This window comes from Zonotrichia albicollis, chromosome 3 (assembly GCF_047830755.1).
Source record: "Zonotrichia albicollis isolate bZonAlb1 chromosome 3, bZonAlb1.hap1, whole genome shotgun sequence".
Classification (NCBI taxonomy): Eukaryota; Metazoa; Chordata; class Aves; order Passeriformes; family Passerellidae; genus Zonotrichia; species Zonotrichia albicollis.
In genome coordinates, this window is record NC_133821.1 from 17,888,325 (window position 1) to 17,912,583 (window position 24,259).

The following is a 24,259-nucleotide window of genomic DNA, read 5'->3' on the forward strand; positions in this document are numbered from 1 at the left end:
CTTTCTTGGATTTGAAGCTCTCTAAGCCAAGGATAGATATTTAGATTGCATCTTGCCCTGAAGAAATCTCTCAGGTGCAACCCTTCTGCAGATTCTCTCCTGTGGTCTTGCCTTACTCAGACAAGTGTAATGATTTCTGAGATTGGAGCCACTTTCTCTGCAGACTTGGCTTATTGTGCCCTCTTGACTGAGAGTCCAGCACTGGCTGGGGCTTTCTCTGATGTCTAAAACACAGGCCACTCTCTCTTTGTGCCCTTTCTCATATCCTCCTTACAGTGAAGTTCATAGGCACTTAACTGCATTACATTTTTGGCTGCCTTTGAATTTCCTTTGCGAGTCAGCAGGTGGCATTTCCCAAATTGTGAGAGATGCGTGGCAGCCAGCCCAGAGAAGGTGGCTGTCACTTCCTCTGCAGCTCTCCCCTTGGTGTACAGCGATGTTCCCAAGCATTGCCCTCTTGTTTCCTCATCAGGGAGCTCTTGCAAGCTGGCTCTGTGGTGGGAATTGCCTGGATGATGGGAGGAATTAATTTCAGACTGAACTATAAAAATGCTCAAGGCTAGGAGATTCCCAAATGAAGGCAAAAAAAAAAAAAAATCAATGGAGGTAGCAGGGAGTTATGAAATCCTGTCAGATGACAGATGCAATATTAGTCTCTGACCCAGCAAATTATTTGCTGAGTGTTTCTGTTCCCTTGAACTGTGAGACTTTCAGAAAGAAGGATTTTTTTCTTCCCTCTCAGTGAATCTCCAGCACTCCTCACGTATCTTTTGAGGTTAATCCACAATGACATCCTACATTATACAGTTAAGTTGGAGCTTTCTGACCCTGGAGTTAACAGTTTGGGATTTTTCCTTGCAGATGATATTTATCATCTGGTTAGAGACACCCGTGCCATTTCTTTAACATATCCTCATTGAGACCAAAAAGACCTCAGTTCAGAAAGGCTTCTCTCCTCCCTCTCTGGGGTGGAAGAGATCTATTGTAAACTAAAGATGTCCCTATATCCAATCATAGGAGCTCACTGCATATGGACCATTCCTGCTCTTCCCCAGGGGTGAGAGAATGACCATGCCGGGTTAAGTGATGCTGTCTCAGAGAGAGCAGGTGTTGGTGGCACTTTCTGGTCTTAATGCCACAGACTTTGAGGATTTTAGATGTTTAGATGGTGGTATCTGCTCTGCCAGCCAGAGATGTTGCAGCAGGCCATGACAACATCACTTTTCTTAGGAACACACAGGTGCCTGTTCAGCTCCTCAATGACCCACAGCTCAATCAGCAAACTGGACCCTACTAAGGCACAAAAGCAATCCCTGGGAGCTTTATCCCCACTCCCATCTGCAGTGGGGCTCAGGTCCTCCTCTCCAGCATGCAAACCCCCTTCACCTTCCTTGCTCATCACCCCGGACTGACATTCCAAGTGCCAGCTCCATGTCATACCGTGGGTTGCTTCAGGATGTGGAGCACAAGAACATCACCTTCCAGCCAGGTGATGCTTCCAGGAGTGCTCCTGCTATGCAGGTCTTTCACACAGGGCTGCTGCTCCTGTTTGCTGTTCACTGGGGAGCCCTGGGGACAAGGAAAGCTGAATTCCCTGTGTTTGGAATGCTGTTTTTAAAGCTGGGTGCAAGGGCCCCTGTGGTATTTTTAAGGCTGCCCTTGTGGGAATGTTTTTCCTAGCTCCAGAGCTGCCTTTTGCCTCTCAGGTTAATATTCAGCCAGCACAATCACCAAAGATCATAAGGCAGAGTCCTTAAACATTAGACTGGTTTTAAAATAACATCATTATTATTGTTGTTAGGCTTGCTTAATGACCTTACAGTACCTGTATTTGCTTTCTAATTTTTTGAACTCCAGGCATACTTCAAATTAAGGTTAGGAAATACTAGTTCCTTTCCCTTTAAGGGAATAATCAGTGTTTTTTTATTCAATACCATGTACTCCAAAGCTCAAGCTTTATGAGAAAAACTGACTGATTTCCCACAAATCATGCATAATACATATGCAGAAGGGACGGGGAGTACATTGCCAGTCTCCAGGCTTAGCTTGTAGCCCAACAATTTGCCATCTAATGTGGATGGCATCCCTATCCATGGCAGGGGGTTAGATCTAAATGATTTTTAAGCTCCCATCCCACTGATATCATTCTGTGGTTCTGTGAATTCAATGCCAAAAAACGTGTCAGTGACTACAAGAGGCTTTTGGATGCAGGGACAGCATGAGATGGTGCATACAAGCACCTCTCTAGGCAGCTGGACTGGGTGTCCTGGGCCAAGTTTCACTCAGTCTAAAGCTTCACATCCACCCCAAAAAAAAGTGTGACACAAAGCACCAGTAGCTGTATACCATGTGTTTTAATAAACCGTATAGCTACCAGAAAAATAGGATTGCATGTGTTTGTTCTCCCCTCCCCAAAACCAAAAGTCAAATTCAAACCAAAATAATAGAAACCTAAAACAAGAGGAAAAAAAAACTGTCCCAGAGCAAAGATGACACACAATACAGTTGGAGGAAAACATCTTTGATGACATCCTTGTTTAAAGAAACCGTTTGTAAAACATGAGGCAGTTGAATAATAAAATGGTCACTGATTTGATTGGTTTTCCCCTCTCTGTGTAAATATATATGTAGCTACATATATATGTCTATGCTGTTACACCCTGGGGTGGGACGAAATGGTTAGGCAAAATAAATAGTTGAATGCAGGAAAATCTGTAAGACAAAAAAACAGTTGAGTGTGGGGAGCGAATAAAGAAGAAAATAAATTTATCATTGCAGTCAGTGGAGGAAAGACAAGGTTCAATTCCCCTACAATTCACCACTGCTCTGCTTTTTGGGGAACAGACTTGTCTCTCCATGGCTATGCCGTGTCCCTGATGCACAGCTGAGCTGTGAGCTTCTGATCTGAGTGGTATTCACTGGTCTGTGTATGAGCAGGACCCCAGAAATGTATGAAGCATTCCCTTCTCTGGTTAATTCCCATGCTTTACCGTGATTTTTTTTTTTTTTAATTAAAAACTTATTAGTATTTCAGTTTGCGTTTTTTCCCCAGGTTTCTTGCACTGACTGCTGTGCAGGTCTCCACAGCAAGGTGGAGCAGCCCATGAGCAATAATGCCACAGTAAAGTGCTGTTATCACAATGTGACTGGATGGAGGAATTAATTTTACAACGGGTCTCACGTTACTTCAAAATTGTACTCAGTCTGCAGAGCTGAGTCATGCAGTGGTAACCTCAGCTGTTCCTCACTGAGTGGGCCTGTGGGGCACACCTTTATCCAAAAACAAGGAAAGGAAGTAAAAATGTTTTTAATTCCCTTTTCTCCTTCCATGGAAACCTACCCCCAACAAGAAGAGTAGGCAATACCACTCTACACTGAGGTGTCTGATTCCCTCTTAGGCAAACGAGTCCTGCATTCAAGTGCCAAAACAAGCCATGTCCTTCCTCTTGTTTTTATATTGCTCTTTCAGAGAACCAGTCGTTGTCCGTGCTTTCCCAGACCTCAGTGCCGTGCTTAACAAGCAAATTAAGCACAAGCTCATGCTGGCTGCAAAGTTCAGGTGACCAAGAAGGTAATAAGAGAACAGCTCAGTTTGCCAGATGCTTGTAAACACCATATTGAAAAGAAGGCAAAGGCAAAACACCCTTCTCCACACTTTCCCCGTTTTCTTTCCTTTTATTTTTTTCTTCTTTTCATTCTTTGTCTCTCTTTTGCTCTTTCTTTCCCTTTTTTGTACAGGGGTTGATGAAGATAAGCAAGACTTGTGCATCACAAATGGTGAAACTCCCCCCAGCCCCTCCAGCTTCCCACCCTACAACAATGCACAAGCCCATCTCATCCTGTACCTGCCCCCAAAAGTGTCTGTCTGTTTTTGGAAAACCGCTCAGTCCGATGTGCTGGGGACTCCTGCAGTGCAGGAGCTGGCTTGGCTGGTTCTTCCCCCTTTCCTGAGGCTCATAGATGGTTGTTTTTCGACAGGTAGGCAATAAGAGCCACAGCTACCCCGACGTAGATGCCAGTTCCAATTGTGATGGACAGGACAGCCAGGAAGAGAGCTCGCCGGGAGCTGGAGCTCGCATGGTGGAAATCCCCCTTGGCCACTGCTTTGTTTGTCTGCAAGAGATACAACAACAACAATGCCATAGATTTATTTGTTTTACCTGGTGAAATAAAGGTGAGACTCTAATTTCTTGGCTGAAACAGGATCCTGGGAGCTGATGGGTTAAACTGGTGGACAATCAGGCATTTTTTAGTCAAATGAGGTCATCTGCACAATTGAGACAATGATGGAACCATCATTTTTAACAGACCATGGTGTGGTCTGTCAAGCAGGGACTCCAGTAAGAGATCTGTCAACTACAAGAGAGGTCCTGTATAAGCAAATGAACTCCTTAAGTTCTGAGACATTCTTTGTTCCCTCATTACAATGAGTGAGGAATCCTCAATGTTTTAATTGTGTCTCTACAAATGATCGATGTGCTGGGACACTTTCTTCTTCAGAGCCATCTACTACTCTGTTTTGGTCTTTGTGGGGTTTTTTTGTTGTTGTTTGCTTGTTTGGGTTTTTTGTTTGTTTTTTGTTTGTTTGTTTGGGGTTTTTTCATTTTATGTTTTTGCTCCTCAGACCAATTTGCAGCAGCCAAATGACAAGCTTCCACACATTAAAAAAGCCCCCAAAAAACCTCTTCGGCCCCTCTGTCAATGACTTTATTAGGAGAACTGTCTCTTCTCATTCATCAACCTAATTTTTTAAGCATAATGCTTTATGAATATTTCAGGCAGAAGCAATATCAAACAATACAGGCGAGTCTGCGGGCTGGAGGGAGCTGTTTCAAAGCAGCAAGATAGAAATAACACAGGTTTACACACCTGCTGTTGTGCCCTTTGGTTTAGGTGGGGAAAGCATCTTACTCACTCTGCAAAGCCTCTCAGCAGGGTAGGTAACCAAAGATTTCATTATCTTCCTGTCTGGAACCACCAAAGACTCAAAAGAAGATTCCTTTTTTAAAAAATGCCAGGGTCTTTTGGGATCATGTTAGTCATCATCAACTCATAAAAGTGTGGGCAAGGAAAGCAGAGAAAGCTTTTGAAAGAGTTGGTCCTTCAGCTCCCCTCAAGACTTTCCTCATGCACCTGCTGCCCACCACAAACCAGTCTGGAAGGTTCCTGTTTACTGAAGTTGGACTGAGGTAAATGCCCAGCAATAAACATAACAGAACTTCTGGATAAACCGAGGTTGGACCCCCTAGAATGAAGGGAAAGTTTAAAAATGATAGAACATTTTGAAATTGGCATTTCTGAAATGTCACTTTATGTAACTGAAAAATCTGCAACATTTGGGTTGACCTCTTTTAAATGAAACTTTGTAAAGTTTTAAACAGGTATTTCTTCGCCTAAAAATAGGTGGGAAGTCAAAGGGAAAAGAAACCATTAGTCAAAATGTCAAATAATCTGAAAACTTGACAGTATATCTTGATCGCTTCAATAGAAGAGGTTGGATTTACCAAAAATAATGAGTTGAAAGACCAGAAAGGATTCAGAAGGTTGATTTTTCAAATACTAGTAGCCTTTTTCCTGATAAGATCTTCAGTGTAGCAACAACCCTGCTCAAAAAGAACAGAGATTTTTCCTTGATGAACTCTTGGAGGACAGCCCTGGCCTTTGTGAAACGATTGGATCTATGGTGAAAAAACAGTTTCTTGTTAAAATGTTCACCCAGCCAAAACCAGATATGTTGTATTTGTCATGTGCTGCCATGAATTTTTTGAATTATGCAGCTCCAGACATGATGATAAAAAGTGATTTTTCTTGGGGAACACACTCGAGCCTTCACAGAATTTCTAGTTTCCAACAAATTACCTAATCTGAGTGCATTTTTTCCTCTTAACTGAAGGCATATTTTGTAATTTAGGAGAATTAAATCCCTCCTGTATGGAATTTTAACTGTAGACTGCATTGGTAAGGCCCTATGGGAAGGACAAATCTTATAGTTCTCCTTTATTCTGGTAAAAAAGATTTACATTGAGATGGAGAAACCAACCACACAGAAACCAGCTTTTGTCTGTGAAAGAGTAATCTGAAGGAACTTGCTTAGTAATAAGAAAATTCTTTGATGCATTTCCTAATTAACAAAACCCTCACATTACTACTCAATGTCATTATACAAAAATGATAGCATTTCTGCAGGTTTAAGCTAAAAGGATATGAAAATACTTACCAAACAAAATGCAACTAAGGCCAAAAGTAATAGTTTAGTGTCTAGCAAATAATGAACAGTTTTTCTTGATTTTTGTTTTATCTTTTTTTTTTTTTAACAGGGATCAGCTCTTTGGTGGTTTTAATCACTTTCAGAAAGTCCCTTGGTTTTGGGATTAATCCAACCATCCCTTTTCATGCCTGACACAGAGCAATTACATCCTGCTGAGTTTTCCATGAGAGATGTCTGTTCTTTGGCAAAATCCACGAGGTCAAGAAATGTCTGGTGTAGATCAGACAGCTAAATCACACCCACCTTTTCCATAGCTTTTTCAGCAACATCTGTTTCAGAGAACAGTGTAGCCAGGACTGGTGCAAGAATGAAGACCCAAATGCTCTACCAACAAGAGTTTGATTCACTACAGACTCATCAAGCTACTCCAGGTGTCTCAACCTTTTCTAATGCACTTGAAATTTGCTGCAAATTGAGTGTTCTTCCTGAACAAAATTGTGTTATCTGTGGAGTTTTACAGTACTTCTGTCCACTCACTTCTTCCCTTCCCTGGCAAGGCTGTGGCTGGCAGACAGATGATGGATATAACAATTTAAAGCAGCTTTTGGACAGGAGCAGGGGGCACAGGCTGTGATAAAGGTTGGGTGCTACAAGGCTGAAAAAAGGGATTTTTGCAAATACCAGCCACCAATCAATCTTCTCTTTAGAGGTTTTGAAAGTAAGCCAGAAAAGTGAGGAGGGGTGGGGGAAGAAAGGGTAAGGAGATTTGGAAGTATTATCTTCTTTTTTTTAAAACTAAAATAATGAATGTCTTTTTAAGAAACACTTTCAAGGAACTTCCCTGGAGGTTCAAGCTGAGCTTCTGCAGACCAGATTCAGGGTGTCTCTGGGCTGCAGGCTTTACAGGCCCAGACAAGATGAATAATGTACCTCCAAGCTGCAAGGCTAAAACATTCTGCTGCATCCCACAGTGACTCATATATCATACTCTCAAAATACCTCCTGGTACGCAGTATCTGCAAACAAGAAACACACTGATCACAATCATTAATCCTGCCTCTTCTCCCCGGGGCTGGAGAGCAGGATTCGCTCCATGCAGGAGGAGAAGAGATTATCCTGACCCCTTTGGTCAGATGGTGAAAGGATTTCTTTTCACTTCATGGGAACAAAGAGCCAGAAAGGTCAGGGACGCACAGGCTCCATGCAGCCACTGGCCAGATTCTGAGTTTTACTTCTTCAAGTGACATGCAAAAAAAATAAATTGCACAGAATGAGGAGTAGCTCATACAGATGATGCTTCTGCTCCTGTATCTTCTATCTCTCTTCTAGTCAAACACTCTGTCTCCTCTTTTTAACTTGCCTAAACTTGTACATTTGCTGATCTCCAATTTTTGGGCAGTAATCCCACCTTCAGGCTTACACCAGTTATTTCCACTGATGGTGAGAAAAAGACTCCAGTGTCTTTGCTAAAGACATGGATGGGTAAAGGGTGAAGTCAGGATCTGGCTCTGGACCTCAACAATGCCAGCAGGGAGGTGCCAGTCAGCTGGAAAAGCATGGGGCTGACAGCACAGGGATTGGGACATGGCAGGATGGGTTTCAGTCCTGTGGAGAGCATCAAAGGATCTATGCAGTCCAAACAGCTCCACAGGCAGAAATTATGAACTAAATAAAGGACAAATTGTCCTTTGCTCTGCCAGGTATTTGGAAATTCCAATGGAAAGTTCAGCCTGTGGTGGCAAAGAGCTCTTCCAGAAGTTTCTGTAATTTCAGCTGGAAGGATGGTCCAGGGAATGGACATGAGGCTCAAACAGACGTTTGTCACAGACATCTTTTATGAAAAATCCTTTCCTTAGGATTTTCCTCCTGAGAAGCTGAGAAGCCTCAGGAACAAAATGTAAACTTTGATTATCTGCTGCTGTGGAATGCAACAGGTGCATCTGTGATTGGTCTCATGTGGTTGTTTGTAAATAATGGCCAATCACAGCCCAGCTGGCTCGGACAAAGAGCCGAGCCACAAACCTTTGTTATCATTCTTTGCTATTCTATTCTTAGCTAGCCTTCTGATTAAACCTTTTCTTCTATTCTTTTAGTATAGTTTAAACATAATATATATAATAAAATAATAAATCAGCCTTCTGAAACATGGAGTCAAATCCTCGTCTCTTCCCTCAACCTGAGACCCCTGTGAACTCCATCCCAGACCTTCTCCTTCTGGAAATTACTAAGGAAACAATGGGGAACAGGTGTCACCTGAAATGCAGGCACTTCCAAACAGATTGAAACAGTTTCAATCCCTCTGTAGTTTAATTTGACCTTTGTTCATCCAACCTTTCAAGTGGCATTTCCTGCACTGAGAGCACCTCCTTCTTTTCCCTTCAACACCATGTTAACTTCCAGCCTTTACATTTTCCTGCCAAGCTTCTGAGCAGTGATGTGGCAGGTGAAAAGCAGCGGCCTGAGAAATGGTACTGCTACTGCCACCAAATTAAATGATGCTGAGTTGGTAGAAGGAGACACACTGGGAGCAATATTTATCTCTGGAAATCCATAAAAGGTTCAAGAGAATGGAGTGTGAATGAGGGGATGAGGGTGAAAATGAAGACCAGCATGAGTCTGTCTCTTTTTCATGTTCAACTTTCATAAAATCTGTGTTTCAGCCATTGCACCATTTTGATATCAAAGAATTCTGCTGGAATTTGAAAATTTCTGCTGGAATTTAAAAGATATGATTCAGCCCCTGGCTGGTGTTGCCTGTGGCATTTGATTGTGTCTCTGAGTAGAGATAAAACTACAAATGTTGGGAACAGCAGGAATAAAAGACCTGAGTGAGCAGAATGCAGAGAGGTGTTTTTAGACAAGCTCCACAGCAACAGCTGTTCATTTGATTGCACTGGAGAGAATGAGATCTCAGCCTGAGACACAAAGGCAGTTCTCTTTTTCCTGGCATATACAGGAATTTAGATGTTTATGGTAAAGAAGACGATTTTGCCTTTCCACTTTCCTTCTAGCCCTCAAGTAGATGTTTTGTGATGAAAGAGAAGAAAGTTTGCAAAGGATGACAGGTGGGAAGCCCAGTTTACACACAAAAATTCAGAGACTTACAAGTCCTTGCTGTTGTACAAAGTTTTACAAGGTGTTATTCATAAAGTGATTATACACAAATATGCCTGGAGAAAGTCTCTTCTCCATTTCACAAGGAAAGGCAGAACTTCTAGAGCCCTGTGATGATTTTGTTAGGGCCCTGCTGAGGGCCCTGCTAGAGGGAGGTTCTGAGGAAAGCTGCATTTATCTCTTTGCGCCTCTAACATGTTATGTAAGGTTGGTGTAGGGAGCAGATTCTCTTTTTCCTGATCCAAACCTGCTGCTCCTGCAGTATGTCCACAGTACTAAAGGAGAGGGAACCAGCTTTGTAGGGTTTTTTGTTTGGTTGGTTGGGGGGTTTGTTTTGTTTTTGTTGTGGTTTTGTTTTTTGGTTTTTTTTTGGTTTTTTTTTTTTTTTGTTTGGGTTTTTTTAGGTTTTTTTTTTTTGAGGGGTTTTTTGTTGGGTTTTTTTTTGGTTTTTTTTTGTTATGGTTTTTTCTTCTTCTTTTTATTTTTTTTTCTTTTTCCTGTGGCTCCTTCTATCTGTCTCTGGTCCTCTTCCCCCTTTGTGATGCCAGTGTGTGCTTTACATTCATAACAATGTCTCTTCCCCCCAGCATGAGTCACACAGCACGGGAAGGGGTGGAGGATGCTGCTCAGTGCTGCCAGAGAAGATCTCAGTCCTCAGTCCTCACCTCCCACCCTTGGAACAGGCAAGGATGATGGGAGTTTCTGCCTTGGGCACCCTGAGCCACATTGTGGGGGAGAACAGGGGAAAGACAACAGGTGCAGTTTTAAAACTGTCTCTGGGGTGGTTTCTGCTTCTGACAGGAAGAGATTTGATCAGAGAATTAGTTTATCAATTTCCTCACCCACAGGTGTCCCTCCAGAGCTGAAACTAAATCTCTGGGAATTATAATGTCCCCTAGCATATTAATGATTTTTGAGATAAGACTAAGAACTCTGGAGGTAAGGTTCACTCATTCGTTGATCACAGTGCCTTTTCCAGCTACTTTTTTTGGTATTACAGCAACCCATGATTTCCCTGTGTGTATTCTGTGTCACACTGTTTATCTACTTCCAATTTCATGTATTGTGGGCTTTCAGAGTTGCACATTCTGAACTGTTATTGGCAGAGCCTGATTTCCCTAGGAGAGTTTGTTTTTTGTCAGCACAAGTGGCGAGTACCACACCAGTTATATGGGATTTTCCCTGGAGGGCTGTCAGAATCCAGAACATCCCTCTGGCTGTCCTGAGCAGACAAGACCCTGCCAGGGGGCTCAGAGGCCCTGGCACAGAGCCCAAAATGCCCCTGTGGGTTTGATTATGACCAGTGGAGAAAGTTACCAACCATGTATGAAGATCAGCAGGCCACAACAGTTTAGGTAGAATATTAGTGAAGTTATCACAGGGTGGAAAAGTAGATTTTGGGGTTTTTGGTATGAGGGTTCAGGAGGCAAAATGGAGGGAACTGGGCATGTCCAGCCTTTCTCCTTCTTTTTCTTGGCCTCCACCTTCTGCTGTGATGGTGGCACTCACAGATTGGTTTAAAGTAGAAGCTCACTGTCTAACATAGGTGATAGGTATTGGAAAGTAATTGTAAACAATGTATTCGTAGTTTTTAGAATAAAGATATAACACTACCCTGGGGGCAGGCAGAGTGCCTGGCCTGTCTTGCTGAGCTGGCCTTGACAGGCCAGGAGAAAATTTTTTATAGATAAGATAAAATAAACAACCTTGAGACTGAGAAATTAAGAGCTCTGACTCTTCCTTCAAGTGCGGGGCTGGGAAAAGAGACTTTGCAACTCTTCTTGGGGTCACTCTGTCCAGCTAATGATCCCAACAGAGGGCTGTTCCTGGGAGTTCCTGCCAGAGCAGCCTGCAAAGGCTGCAGTTCCTGTGATCCTCACCAATGTGGTTTCATTTTTCTAGCAAGGGGATCCATCCCGAGCTATTTCCTGGGAAATATTTTGTAATTCAATATGTTAACTAAAAGGGTAAGAAGCTAGCAGGCACTGTGGACTCTGCAGCACCTGACAGTGAATGTGAGGTAACTTACTCATCTTCCCTTCTGTTCGCCTTGTGTGAACTCAGCTTTTCAAAAGAGTCACCAAAGATTGAATGACAAAGATTATCTCTTTCATAGGAAAGCTTTTTTCCCCTTTCCATTCCTCTACTTTCTCAAAGTTCACAAAAAACCCCAACAATGGGGAATAAAACCACAAATCTTTTTTTTTCCCTTGCATTACATTTTTGTTTTCTTTAAAACTTAATCCTCTTTTCTCCCTCTCTCCTGGAGACACAGCACAAGTGATGCAACTGGCTTTAGCAGGCAGGCACAAGGAGCTTCATGACCAGAGGGGTGATTAACAGGGAACAATAACCGTGCTCCATGGATTGTGTGGAGTGGGATATGAGAAAAAATGCCTGACAATGAAATATTGAGAAAAAGTTGTTCTGAGGTTCCCAGCACTGTTAAAAAAATTCTTAGGGCAAGGAGAGCCACAGGCTGTGAGTGTTTTAACCATCTCTTCACTAGGCCAGAATGTTTAGTCAATTTGTTTTATAACTGGAGAGAGCACAGCTAATTAAGAGCCTGATGATCCTGCAGCACTCTTGCCAGGCAAACAACTTCAGCAGGGATACATCCCACTCAGGCTCCTGTCTGAATTAACATTAGCAGGCTGCCACCATTCTCCCTGTGGCCAGGTGCAAGGACAGAACAAAATTCCCAGTCGCAGACATCTCTTCATGAAAATCTTTTCCTTAGGATTTTTTCCTCCTGAGAAGCCTCAGGAACAAAATGTAAACAATGATTATCTGCTGCTGTGGAACGCAACAGGTGCATCTGTGATTGGTCTCATGTTGGATGTTTGTAATTAATGACCAATCACAGCCCAGCTGGCTCAGACAGAGAGCTGAGCCATAAGCCTTTGTTATCATTCTTTCCTTTTCTATTCTTAGCTTAGCTAGCCTTCTGATGCAACATTTTCTTCTATTCTTTTAGTAGACTTTTAATGTAATATATATGATAAAATAATAAATCAAGCCTTCTGAAACATGGAGTCAGATCCTCGTCTCTTCTCTCATCCTGAGACCCCTGTGAACACCGTCACAATTCCCTGTCTCCCAACACTGTCAAGGCCGCAGAAGGAACTTGCCATAAGTCACCACAGTGGCAACTTGAAATAAGCACAGGTGGCAGAAATTTGTCACAGAAAGGTGCTAATTCCAGGCCTGTGGATGTGTTTATTAGGACAAAACTTCCCCTTGTGGCATGATGTCAGCAAGGAAGGAACTGCTGGTGCACACATCACCTTAAAGGATGGGAATGGCATCTGTGTTCCATGGATACACAGAACTTGGAGTGCACAAAGATGGAATCCCCAGAAAAACAGCTCTCTGGGGCCTCCCCCACTGCCAAGAAGGGTGAGGAAGGACCAAGAGGATGTTTCTGGACCTACAGGTGGTGATTACCTTTTGCTTGATCTCTCTCACCCCCTCATCTTTTTTATTTCTTTCTGTCTCTCTACCTCACATTTACTGTTAACGAAAGTCTGTTTTATTGACTTTGGCATGTGGTATTATCTGCACATTATCTCAAGCAGGGGCATCTCTCACCCAGTGGATCACAACACTTGGAAAAGCTGGAAACTTTCTCCAAAGGTCTGAGACTAAAATCTTTTTTGGATACAATGGAAGAATTAATGTTTTTTCAAAGTGGCTACAAAATGGGGCTCAAAATCATGTTATTTCTGAGCTTGCAAGATCCTCTAGAGATAGATCTGTGTCTTTTACACATTTCTCACTGGAAAAATCCTGCAAGGAAAGGTGGAGGCTTCAGCAAACTCAGGCTTCTGCAATGTATGTGGATTCCACTAAACTTCTATTTTAACACCAATTAGAGAGAAGTCTAACTAAATCACAGGGTCACTAGGATACAGAAAGTGTCTACACAGAATATTTGCTGGTTTAATTGTATTGCTTTAAGATGCAAATCAGTTTGCAATGAGCTCTTTGTATCAGCCAGCTCTGCAATACATCACTTTGCAGGGTATGAACAAGGCTCTTTTTCCTTGCAAAGAAAGACTCTGGTTTTGAAAAGATGCAAAGAGCTTTTCTAATATGTGTCAAGAAGAAAGTGACTCAGTTAATCTGGATCTGGTGTTGGAAGGATGCATTTGACATAGCAGGAAACACTGAAGATAGATGATGACAGAGAGGAGACAGATAAACAGCAGGAAGCCCTAAATTCAACCTCAGAAAACTCCTGGTGGTCTGAAGTGCCCAGGGCAAGCAGGAAGTGCCAAGCTTGGCACCACAAAGCCCAGTCCACAAAAAAAGTAGGATCCCAGGTGCTGGGGAAAATGAAACAGGAAAGTCTTATAAATATGATTGCTTGGCAATCGTATTTATAAGCATATTTATAAGCAATATGATTGCTTGGCAAAAGATTTTGAGAATATGGAAACTATAAGCGAGACTGAAATGAAAGCAAGCTTTGAAATTCTTTAGTTACTGAACAATGGGAAAACAACAGTATGGCTGGCTGAAGGTAATCTCTTTTTGATGAAACAAGACCCTCTGCTTGCAGGCAGGTCTCAGCGTCTGGGCAGACTTTGCTAGCTTGGCAGAAGGGGTCTAAAGAGTAGTTTTTAGGGTTTAAAATGTAGCACAGTATAGTAATGTAGTGATTCTCATAGGCTGTATGGAAATGCTATAGGATTTGTATATTGTACTAGATTGGTTAGTGAGAATCAGAATATTCAACAAAGAAGATGATTTATTGTATTGTAATGGGAACTTTGCTCTCTTACTTCTTGTCTCTTAGCTCTTACTTTTCTATGCTCTTACCCCTTTTACTCTCTTATGCTTTTACTCTCTTACCCTCTCATCCTCTCTACCCCTCTCTTCTCTCAGGCCTGCTCTGAGCTGTGGCTGCAGCTCCCAGCAGGGCCCTGCACCCAGGCCCTTTGCAATAAACCCCAAATCCCAGCAGGGCACTGCCCCCAGGCCCTGTGCAATAAACCCCAAATCCCAGCAGGACCCTGCACCCAGGCCCTTTGCAATAAACCCCAAATCCCAGCAGGGCCCGGCACCCAGGCCCTTTGCAATAAACCCCAAATCCCAGCAGGGCCCGACACCCAGGCCCTTTGCAATAAACCCCAAGTTCCAAGCCCTGGCTTCAGAGATCTCTCGTCTCCGTCTGTCCTGACTGTGCTACCCTCCATCAATCCTACACCCAGGAGCTTCAGTTCCTTCTGTGCATATCCACAGACATTCCCTAACAGGAGCAGCACCTGCCTGCTCCCAGAGTCAGCATTTTCCTGCCTCCTGGCTTTGGCTCTCAGCCAGACAACAGCAGCAAACACAGCTGAGTGTCTGGAAATCCGCGTTTCAGGTGTCTTCGAGCTCTGGGATTCCTCCTGAGCAGCGACAGAAACAATCCTGGACAAATCTGTCTCTTTCCTGTAGACATTTATGTGTTTGGGTTTTTTTATTTCAAAAATTTAATGTGTTATCTTTCTCTTCTGATTAAAATGATTAACGTTTCCTTCCCATATAAAACAAGATGTCTGGATTTTGTCAATTAATTTAAGTGCATTAAAAATACAACTGTGACATTCCATAAGATTAAAAACCCAGAAGGAAAGTTTTAAAAGTTCTAGAGGAGAAGAATAGGGACATCTTTGAATATTTTTTTTTTAAAGTCTAAGTCTATTGAAGATTAACCAGAGATAAAGGCAAGGAGTGAGATGAAAATTTCCATTTCTTTCTGACCAAGAGCAGAAAACACTGTAAAAAAATATGTTGAACTCAAATGTATGCCATTAGAATTCTTTTTTAATTATGGAAATTAATTTTAGGAGTTTCTATACATAATTTTGAACTATTTCTTGCTGCTACTGAGCTTTTCTGTGTGTTTGTATATATATACATTGACTAAACCTTGCAGATGACAAGTTTCTTTCCAATTGAAAAAAAGTATTCTTTTTGTTCTCCTTGAAACTGTATTGATAGGATATGATAAAATATTTCCAAAATATTTTAGGACACCTTATGATATAATAAATTTCTCAAAGAAACTCTTTTCTGAAATGCTGTATATATATTTATAAATCTATATATTTATGCACACAAAGTCTTAAGAAATCAACAAGAATTTGGTGCATAAATTCCTATTTGGCTGTTTAAGCATTCCATTTTTAATTGCTTTTCAGTAGTCAACACATTTTTCTTTTGCATTCATGTGATCCTACTGAGGAATCAACTCCTCTTGTTGAGGCTGGGAGGTTTAAGTGAATAAACTCCTGGGAAGAGATGTTCTGGACCTAGGGGATATTTTGTCTCTGCTGCTGACTGCAGACTTGAGGGTGTACTTTGAAAAACACAGAGCTGAGAAGGAAGACACTAAGGAAATTACTCCTGTCCAGGATGCTCATTCTGTGGGGGAGACCTGGTAATTGCATTTCTTAGTGTGATCACTGCAGCACAAAGATAATATCTGGCATCCTTCCTGCCTAGTTTCCAAAACCATCCTTGGATGAAGAAAAAAAGAATTAAGAGCAAAAAATGTTCTGTAAGACAGGCACCATAACCAGACACCCATCAGCACCTGTTGGAACCCAGAAATTCCTCTGGCTGCCCTGGAGGACTCCAGACCCTGCCCAGGGGGCTCAGAGACCTTGGCACAGAGCCCAAGACCCCTGTGCCTTTGATTTTGACCCATGGAAAATACAGTTACCAACCTTATATGAAGAATCACAAGCCACAAAAGTCTAAGTAGGATGATAGTGAATTTATCACAGGGTGAAAAATAGATTTTTGGGAGTTTTTAGAATGGGGGTTCAGGGGGCAAGATGGAGGAATCTGGGCATGTCCAGCCTTTCTCCTCCTCCTCCTTCTTCTTCTTCTTCTTGGCCTCCATCTTCTGCTGTGATGTTGGTATTTTTGGATTGGTTTAAGGTAGAAGCTCACTGTCTAACATAGGTGATAGGAATTGGGAAGCAATTGTAAATAATGTACATGTAGTTTTTAGTATAAAAAGATAACACTGCCCCGGGGGCAGGGAGAGTGCCTCTGACTGTCATGCTGAGCAGACCTCAGTGGGACAGGAGAAAGGATTTTACAGATAAGACAAAATAAACAACGTTGAGTCTGAGAAATGAAGTGTTCTGACTCCTTCTTCAACCGCTGGGCTGGGAAAAGAGACTTTCTAATGTGTCTTGGAGTCACTCTGAGCAGCGAGAGACCCCAAGGAGCACCTCCCAGTGCCAGTAGCACTGGCTGCAGAAACTCGAGCACATGCTCTGGAATCTCTGGGTTCAACTCTGTGCTCAGCACAGGAAGACTCATCAAGATCCCCTTTCTCACAATGGGAAAACTTCACCAGCTGCCCTGGAGCAATTCCCTGCCATGCATCACCACTGCCGTTGGCATGGGAATGGGAGGTCTAATCTTGTGTGAAGCTGCCAGCACCCTGAAATTACTGCTCTGCCTTTTCTATGACTCAGCAACTGCAAGACAAGAACTGCATGTTCTCCAGCAGAAGCACATCCCAGAGCTGTCATGGCAGCAGATACCAGCCCCTCATCTCTTGTAAACAAAAGCCCTCCCTCCTACAACTGCAGCACTCAGAGGCTCTGCTGGGTCTCAATGGGCAGGGTTTGCACGGGTGTGGGTGTCATTCAAGGAGATTTCTCTCTTCCCCCACAGAAGAGCTGAGCTGTAGGTGTGTGGAAGACAGTCAGGTGAGCAGCTGCAAGGAGCCCAGTAGCACCAAGAGCCAGCCGGGAGGGTTTTGCTCATCCTTCCACTGCACAGCGAGCAGGGCAGGAAGCTGGTGATAAATCAGGGCAGCGCTCCAGAAATGAGGCTGCTGAAGAGTGAGTCACCTGCCCAAGCACAAAGAACAGCTTCTCCCAGCAGTTCATCTGCCTGCATCACAGGGAGAGCAGAGAGACCCCCACTCAACTGCAGGGCAATAAGAAAAAGAGTAAATGGGGGAACCCTGCAGGTCTTGCAGCACAGAGCTGCTGGTTTAAGTTCCATGATTTCAGGAACATCTTTCTAATGACCTTAACCTAGGCTTACTCTTCCTCTGCCTCCATCGTGCCTGAGTCAGCTCCTATTCTTGACCTCAGGAAGAAAGCAAACTGCCTTGAGGCATGGATTTCCAAGGATTCTCTGACTCTGGTGCTCTTTTTGTCCAGCACCTCAGCAATGCCTGCTGTGACCACCTCATGGTATTGTTTTCTCCATGCAGCCTTGCTCCCTGAATCTCCTGTTGCTGTACTTAGAGAAAGCAGTAGGATGAAGCAGTGCTGCAGCATTTCCTATGCTGGCACTCTGGGACCATTTCATTTTTTTTTTCCAGGGCCCCAAGTCAGAATATTTGCTGCTTTGATCATTGCTGGTGGAAGAAAGAGTCCACCCCGGGAGTCTCTTCTCCCTTTAACAAACTGCTCCACAGCAGCAGGGTTTTTCCTCAATGGAAACCCATTAGCACACAAACATAAGTCCTCATTGCCCAACAGGGAGGGCAGAGATTGCTAACAAGGATCTTTCTTCATGCCTCTCAGTAGTCATCAACAACCTGTTCAAGTTTTTTAATATAAAATTATTCCAATGTATACAAACAAAACCATGAAGTCTGCTTATTTTCTCTTTCCCTCTCATTCTTTTGCATACATATAGGAAGTGTCTCCACATCTGTGATTTAATTGGCCTGGCTGTTTATGCCAAAAGAAATGAGTAACAGGAATAGAGAGCTCTGCTCTCCAGCCTGTTTGGCTTGTCTAGCAGCAGGTGGATCAAGCCTGAGCAGCAGCTGCTGCTGATCCCTGTGTGCAGGGCTGCTTGTCTGAGTCCCTGCATGGAGGGAATGGCTGGGGAGAGGCAGGAATGCACAAACATATTCCCTGCAGGAGCAGCCCATCCATACGGTGCGCAGTGTGAGGAGGGATAAAAGCCTCTGCAGGACACCCTGGCTGAGCAGAAGACTCTGCCTGGCAAATGCAAACTCAGCAATCAGTGCAGGCCCCATCCTCATGGTGAAAGAATTTTGCTTCTTGTTATCGCATCCTTTTATTTTAAGGTGTGGAGAGCAGGGTGTACAACCCTGGGCATCTGGAAGGATGGCATCATCCAGGAAGGAAATATCCTTCCACATCGAAGTCCCTTTATTTGGGCTGTCTCATGTCCAAGATCACTCCATCACATACAGGCAGGAAGAGGAGTGCTTCAAGTTTGCTTTTCCTGCAATACCCAGCTGAAACCTCTCCTTCCTTGTTAAATACTGAATGTCTCTTTTCCTGGCAGGGATCACATGCCACACTGCCACAGCAAAAATGTCCCTCTGTCACCTGAGACACTGAAAGTATACGAGCCATGGGCTTCACCTCAGCCTGGGAAGGCTAGGGACCACTGTGCCTTAGGATCTGACAGCTCACAGGATCCATATCTTGGATTTGCTTGTGCCAGGGTTTCCCCAAGACCTCGGCCAGCTGGGAACAGATGGAAGGGGCACTCAGTGCCAAGCTGCTTTTAAAATCCGCCTCCTGTGTGGGCTTCTAAGTAAGAGCAGAGTACTGAAGGAAGATCTGCTCTGCCTCTGTGAACAGAAGTTGTTCAGAGTAATTCTTACCTCTTGTGGAGATAAACAGACCTGTCTGATTCACTCAGCTGCAGTTTTACACAAAAGGCTGTGGAATATGGTGGGCCCCGTCCACAAGTGGCCGCAAGTCAAGCTGGATGCAAAGATATCAAGAGTGTGGATGCTTGACATTCCACAGTGCACATGTGGAGCTACAGAAGGAGAGCTACTCAGTGGGGCCCAAACCCTGTCCTGCTCTGATGTGACTGTTGCATTTGTCCACCAGAGGATTTTAGCAGGAATTCATGCAAGTGGAAAAGGATTTGATGATTAATTATTTCAGAGTTTGCTTGTTTGCTTCTCCTTCCCCTTCCCTCTGTCTTTCTCTGTCATGTCTCCACCTCACTGGGCTAATACATCTTTCATGACTGAAATACATCCTCTCTGAAAATATTCCACTGAAATATTCATGAACAACAATTTTAATTATTTGCTCAGTGCTTAATGACTTCATGGCAGCTACTCTACCAGAGGCCTAAAACAACTGTCTGTCTTGGTGACTGGCACTTTCCCATTGTTGCCTTCTCCTCCCTCTCTGTGTCTTACTTTTTTTAAACTGTAAGTCCTCAGGGATGGGCTGAAGAAATATTTTTCTTAATATTTCCAAGGTCTTTGATTTGTAGAACTCCTAGGAAAACAGGGGCCCTTTTCCTGGACAAATGCTGGTGGCAGTAAAAGAAGCACAGATGTTATCAAGAGCATCTTAGTGAGATGAGGATAACTGTCCACAGTTCTTTCTTTCACTGGAAAACAGCAAAAGGCCCCAACACTTCTTGGAACAGGACACAAATGTTATTAAACTGTGGCCCTTTGGGGACCTTCAGTTCAGAAAGGAGGTTCTCACAGTGGCAAGGATGCCAACCCCAAAAGTATCAAAGGTAAAGATATATTGCACTTGTAATTACATTTCTATCTCCCTCTACAGAAAAGCTGTCTGCCGCTGGAGGAGATATTTCCTTGTTACAAAAGCAGTTATTCCTGCTCACCAGAGTGATTCCTTGGTTTATTGTGCCAACAGCAGCATCATAACTACAATGTGCAGAGACAGAAAATCACTGTCCCAGGGCACAGCTCTGCCACTCCTGATGGCAGCAGTGCTGCAGGACTCTGTCCCTGACCCCCTCAGCAAATGTCTCAGTGACATTTCCAACCTGCTGCTGAGACAGATTTAAGATGTGCTCTGTGGTGTCTGCGTGCTGCGGGCTGAATAAAAGTGTCCATTTGATGATACCCTTTCAGGGAATGTCAGCAAATACATCCCACAGGAGAGCACCAGCCAGAAAGAGGCCTTCAAATGTCCAGAGACATCTGAGGTGGTGGGAAAGGAGGGCAGTTCCAGAAAAGGGGAAGTTTTGAAGCCAGAAGGTCTCCTGACACCCCAGGGAGGTGGTGTGGAACAGCCACAGCTGCTGGTGATTTTGGCAGCCCTGGGCAGCAGGGCAGGTTGGAATGGTGGGCACTGAATTTCTGTGTGGGACTCCAGAGTGGGCTGGAGGTGGTGCTTCATCTCTCCTCTGTGCCATGTCCCCTAATGGGCAGGACTGCAGGCTGAAACTTCCTTCTCCAGCTCAGTGTTAGGCAACATGCCAAAGAGCACTGGGAAGGGGAAAGGGGATGAAAAGGAGAAAGGTAAGAGATCCTGCTGCACTGAAGAGTCAAGAATAAATAGCTGGAGGACTCAAGCAGCAATCTTTAGTGGCCTTTAACTTCCATGAAATTTGAAATTTATTGCCATTTGTATGTTTTATTCAAAAATCTCCTCTTGGCAAATTCAACACAACATGAAGGTCTTCACAACACAGAGTGGGCTGGCAAGGATGCTTTGATTCAGAAAAACATTGAAAACTTGGTCAGACCAGACTTGTACCCTGTTCTACAGCAACCTGCCCAAACCATGAGAATGCCAGCACTGAGCCTTTCTCTGCAGCATCAGGGGCCAGTGGTAAGTGTGTTGTCCTGCCCTTGCCTTGACACTGATTAATTTACCTATGTTTTGAACCAAATAATTTCTGTGAAGACCTGAACAAATTGCAAGAGAAGAAGTGGCACTGTTCCTCCAGTGTCAGCTGATCCCCGTGCGGAGCGGAGGTGTCGTTCGTGTTTTGCAAATGGGCCCGAGCTGCAGCTCTTCTCACTGCTAAGCTGCCTTTGAAACTTTCTGCAACAGCTTTTTTACACCCTCCCACGCAGAGAATGACACGCTCCCAGGGCTGCACGGGGAACTTAGCAACATTTTCCTGCTAGGAAGACACACAGGTAGCAAGAGCAGCAGGATCTGAGGCACCTCTCTGTACCTGCACCACCTCTCCTCCCCACATTCCCCTCCACAACTGCAAGAACACTTCCATGCCTTGTCAGGGGTCCTGCTTCAAAGGACACAATCAGCCCTTGGCATCCATCATCTCAGGGGCCAAGCAAGACCTCAGGTCACACAGCAGGGCCAAGAGTCGAGCCTGGGTGACCTGCTCTTCCTGTGGTTGGTATTCCACCATAAATGGGTGCAAATGAGAGTGGAATTGCTTCAGAGCAAAGACACTTGGTGATGAGGCCCAGCTGCAGCTGGGAGAGGATACAGATGTGGGAAAGCACCAGCCTAACCTGCACTGGGCTTTGTCCATGTCCTTAGTGTGAAGGGGCATGGAGAGTTTCTCAAGTTCCTCCCATGAACACAGAGGTGAGGACATCCTCCCACAGCAGACAAAGGGACAGACAGGACCAATGTGCACCAACTCCTTGAAGAGGTCTGGATAATTGTGGCTCAAAAACCCCGCAGAATTCCCCATTGCAGACCCTTCTGAGAGACAGCAGAAGTGAGATATCCTTGTGGGATAACAAAAAAAAAAAAAAAATAGCAAGAATTTTGAGAAAGAGGATGGGGAGGCAGACTTTGCATTGGTAGCAGATGTTCCAGACCTCAGTGGGACAGACTTGGGGTGTCCAACACCTCCAGACAAGGTTGCTTCTGTGGTTCTGCTTCATGAAACAAAATCCAGTTCTCATGCTATTTTGTAGGTACTGAAGTGAGGACTGACTAGAGTATTCTCATGACAGATGTCTTGCTATGAATCCTCGGAAATTTCATCTCTAATGCTGCCAGGCTTGGAGGAGAGACCACTCTTTGGGATCCAAAAGGGCTGGAGATCACTCCTTGCTCCATTAGCAGGACTGCTGCTCCTCAGCAAGTCTGAGGCTGCACAAATGCAGCTGAGCTTGCATAACATCAAAGAATGGACACTGGAAGGGACAGTAAGCTTTCATCAGTGGCAAACATACCCTGGGAAGTGTAAAAAGGCTGGGAAAGTACACTCAGCTATAAGGCTGGGAAAGTACACTCAGCTATCTCCCCTAAACAGCCTTCTAGTCTTCAAGGGAGGTTGCCATGGAAAAAGAACAATTTAGAGATCTCAGATCCCTTTTGTTTGTTTTGTTACTTTGTTCATTCCTTTGTGCAGTGAAGATCCCAGCAGAACCAGCAGGCTGGCTGTCACAGCCAGTGACAGATCTTAAATATTCACAAACAGATCTGCCTTCTGCAGCTTGGAGCAGCCTTCCAGAGAGGGGTGCTCTGAAAGCAGCTGCTTGCTTGCATGGTCTGGGTGAAGAGGATGTCAGAACGATGTGCAGGATCCAGAATTGGCAAAAGAGGCTGATTAAAATAGCTGTGACTGCTGGCAGAGCACGGACTAAAAGTGCTCCTGCTCTAAGTGGATAAGTTTCAATGGAGGAAATAGCTGTCAGCTGACACAGGCATTGAGCCCCAGCATCCCAGGAATACTGAACCCAGGGGGAATTTTTCACAGCCCTTCCCAAGGCAGAACCTGAGGTTTACAGAAACAACCAGCAGGGCCTGACTGGGATTTTTTTTCCACATGTTTTATGTTTGTTTCCCTGTACTGTGATATTTGACAGAATGGGACAGTCCCTGTGAAAATTTTCTTGGGGAAATGTAAAACTGTTCTGAGGAAAGGGAAATATTTTGGTTCCAGTTCCAGCTCCACCAGGATGCTCCATGCCCAGGAAGCTCCAGGATGTTCCCACAGGGACTCCTACCACCACTAAAGAACACAAATAAAAACCAGGGTAGCAATTCTGTATGTTGGGTTTAAGTTCTTCTTTTTTTTTTTTTTTTTTTCAGCATGGAGGGGAAATAAAAGGAAACATTCTGCTTTTGGACCAGTAGCTCAACCCCTTTTTGATGGCCAGAAATGTATCAGCACAGCCTCTTAGACTGAATTTGTAGCTATTCTTAGACAAATGTAACTATAAAAAAATGTTACTATTCTTAGATAATCACTTCAGGTTTACTGACTATTAAAAAAACCACTGAAAGTCTTCCTGCTGGAGGAGACTACCGACTATTTTCAGAGTGTAGGAGAGTTAACAAAATAAAGCAGAAAATAACTCAATTTTAGTCTAAAAATATGCAGACTTGATCTTTGCAATCCTGAAAAGCAGTGGGGTCACCATCTAGGAAACTCACCAAAATATTATGAGCATAACATCAGACCAAGTGAGCACAAACACAACACAAATTGCTGTGACAGGGATCTCATCACCAGCTGAAGGACACAAAAGTTGCACGAAAAAGTGAGAAATCATACAAAATGGACATTATACCTAAAAGCAAAGGAAGCATACGATGTTTCATGGATATCAAGAATAATTCAGAAGGAAACAGCCTGGAGTCGTGATCTGTCCCATTACTCAGAAACAAAGTATAGGCCTTAAGTAGAAAATTAAATCCTAGAGCCTTAAATGCACCCATTTATGGGAAATGGAGACCTCTTATCTCATGATGCAGGTTTTCCAGAGCTGCAAAGTGATTTCTAATCATCAGTCCCACCTCCCTCCCATTTCTTCATAAAAAAAGCCTAGAAATGTCAGAACTGGAATTTGATCCTGAGGAAGATTTTCGAAGTCTAGAAAGAGGTCTTAGGTTGAAAAATTAGTGGGTTTTGTTTCTGTAGTTTTTGTTTGTTTGTTTTATTTTGTTGGATTTTTGGGTGGGTTTTTTTGTTGGGTTTTTTGTTGTCGTTGTTGGGTTTTTTGTTGTTTATTTTTTTGTTTGTTTGTTGGTTTTTTTTCTCCTCTTGAAGGAGAAAGAAATAGTGGGAGAAAAGAGGCTCCAGGTATTTGCTGCCAACACCTTTCTACTCTTTCAAGAAATGAGCTACCTTTCAAAGTAGCTCAAAGTCATGCTCGCTCACCTGCCTCTATGCCTTGAAAGAATTTTCCTTTCCTAATGAAGTTGGCTTGGAGACACAGACAAGAAGTACTCACCAACCCCAAGGTCTGCAAATAAGATCATTGGG

At 43.7% G+C, this 24,259-nt stretch overlaps 1 protein-coding gene across 1 annotated transcript in view; it reads right to left on the reverse strand.

Moving 5' to 3' along the window:
• Window positions 1-2,934: 2,934 nt before the first annotated feature.
• Window positions 2,935-24,259, reverse strand: part of SYNDIG1 (synapse differentiation inducing 1) — a 52,194-nt gene continuing 30,869 nt past the window's right edge. Inside the window, exon 4 of the mRNA XM_005488510.4 lies at window positions 2,935-4,113. Coding sequence (XP_005488567.1) covers window positions 3,955-4,113 — 159 coding nt within the window. The 3' untranslated portion in view covers window positions 2,935-3,954. The remainder of the gene's footprint in view (window positions 4,114-24,259) is intronic.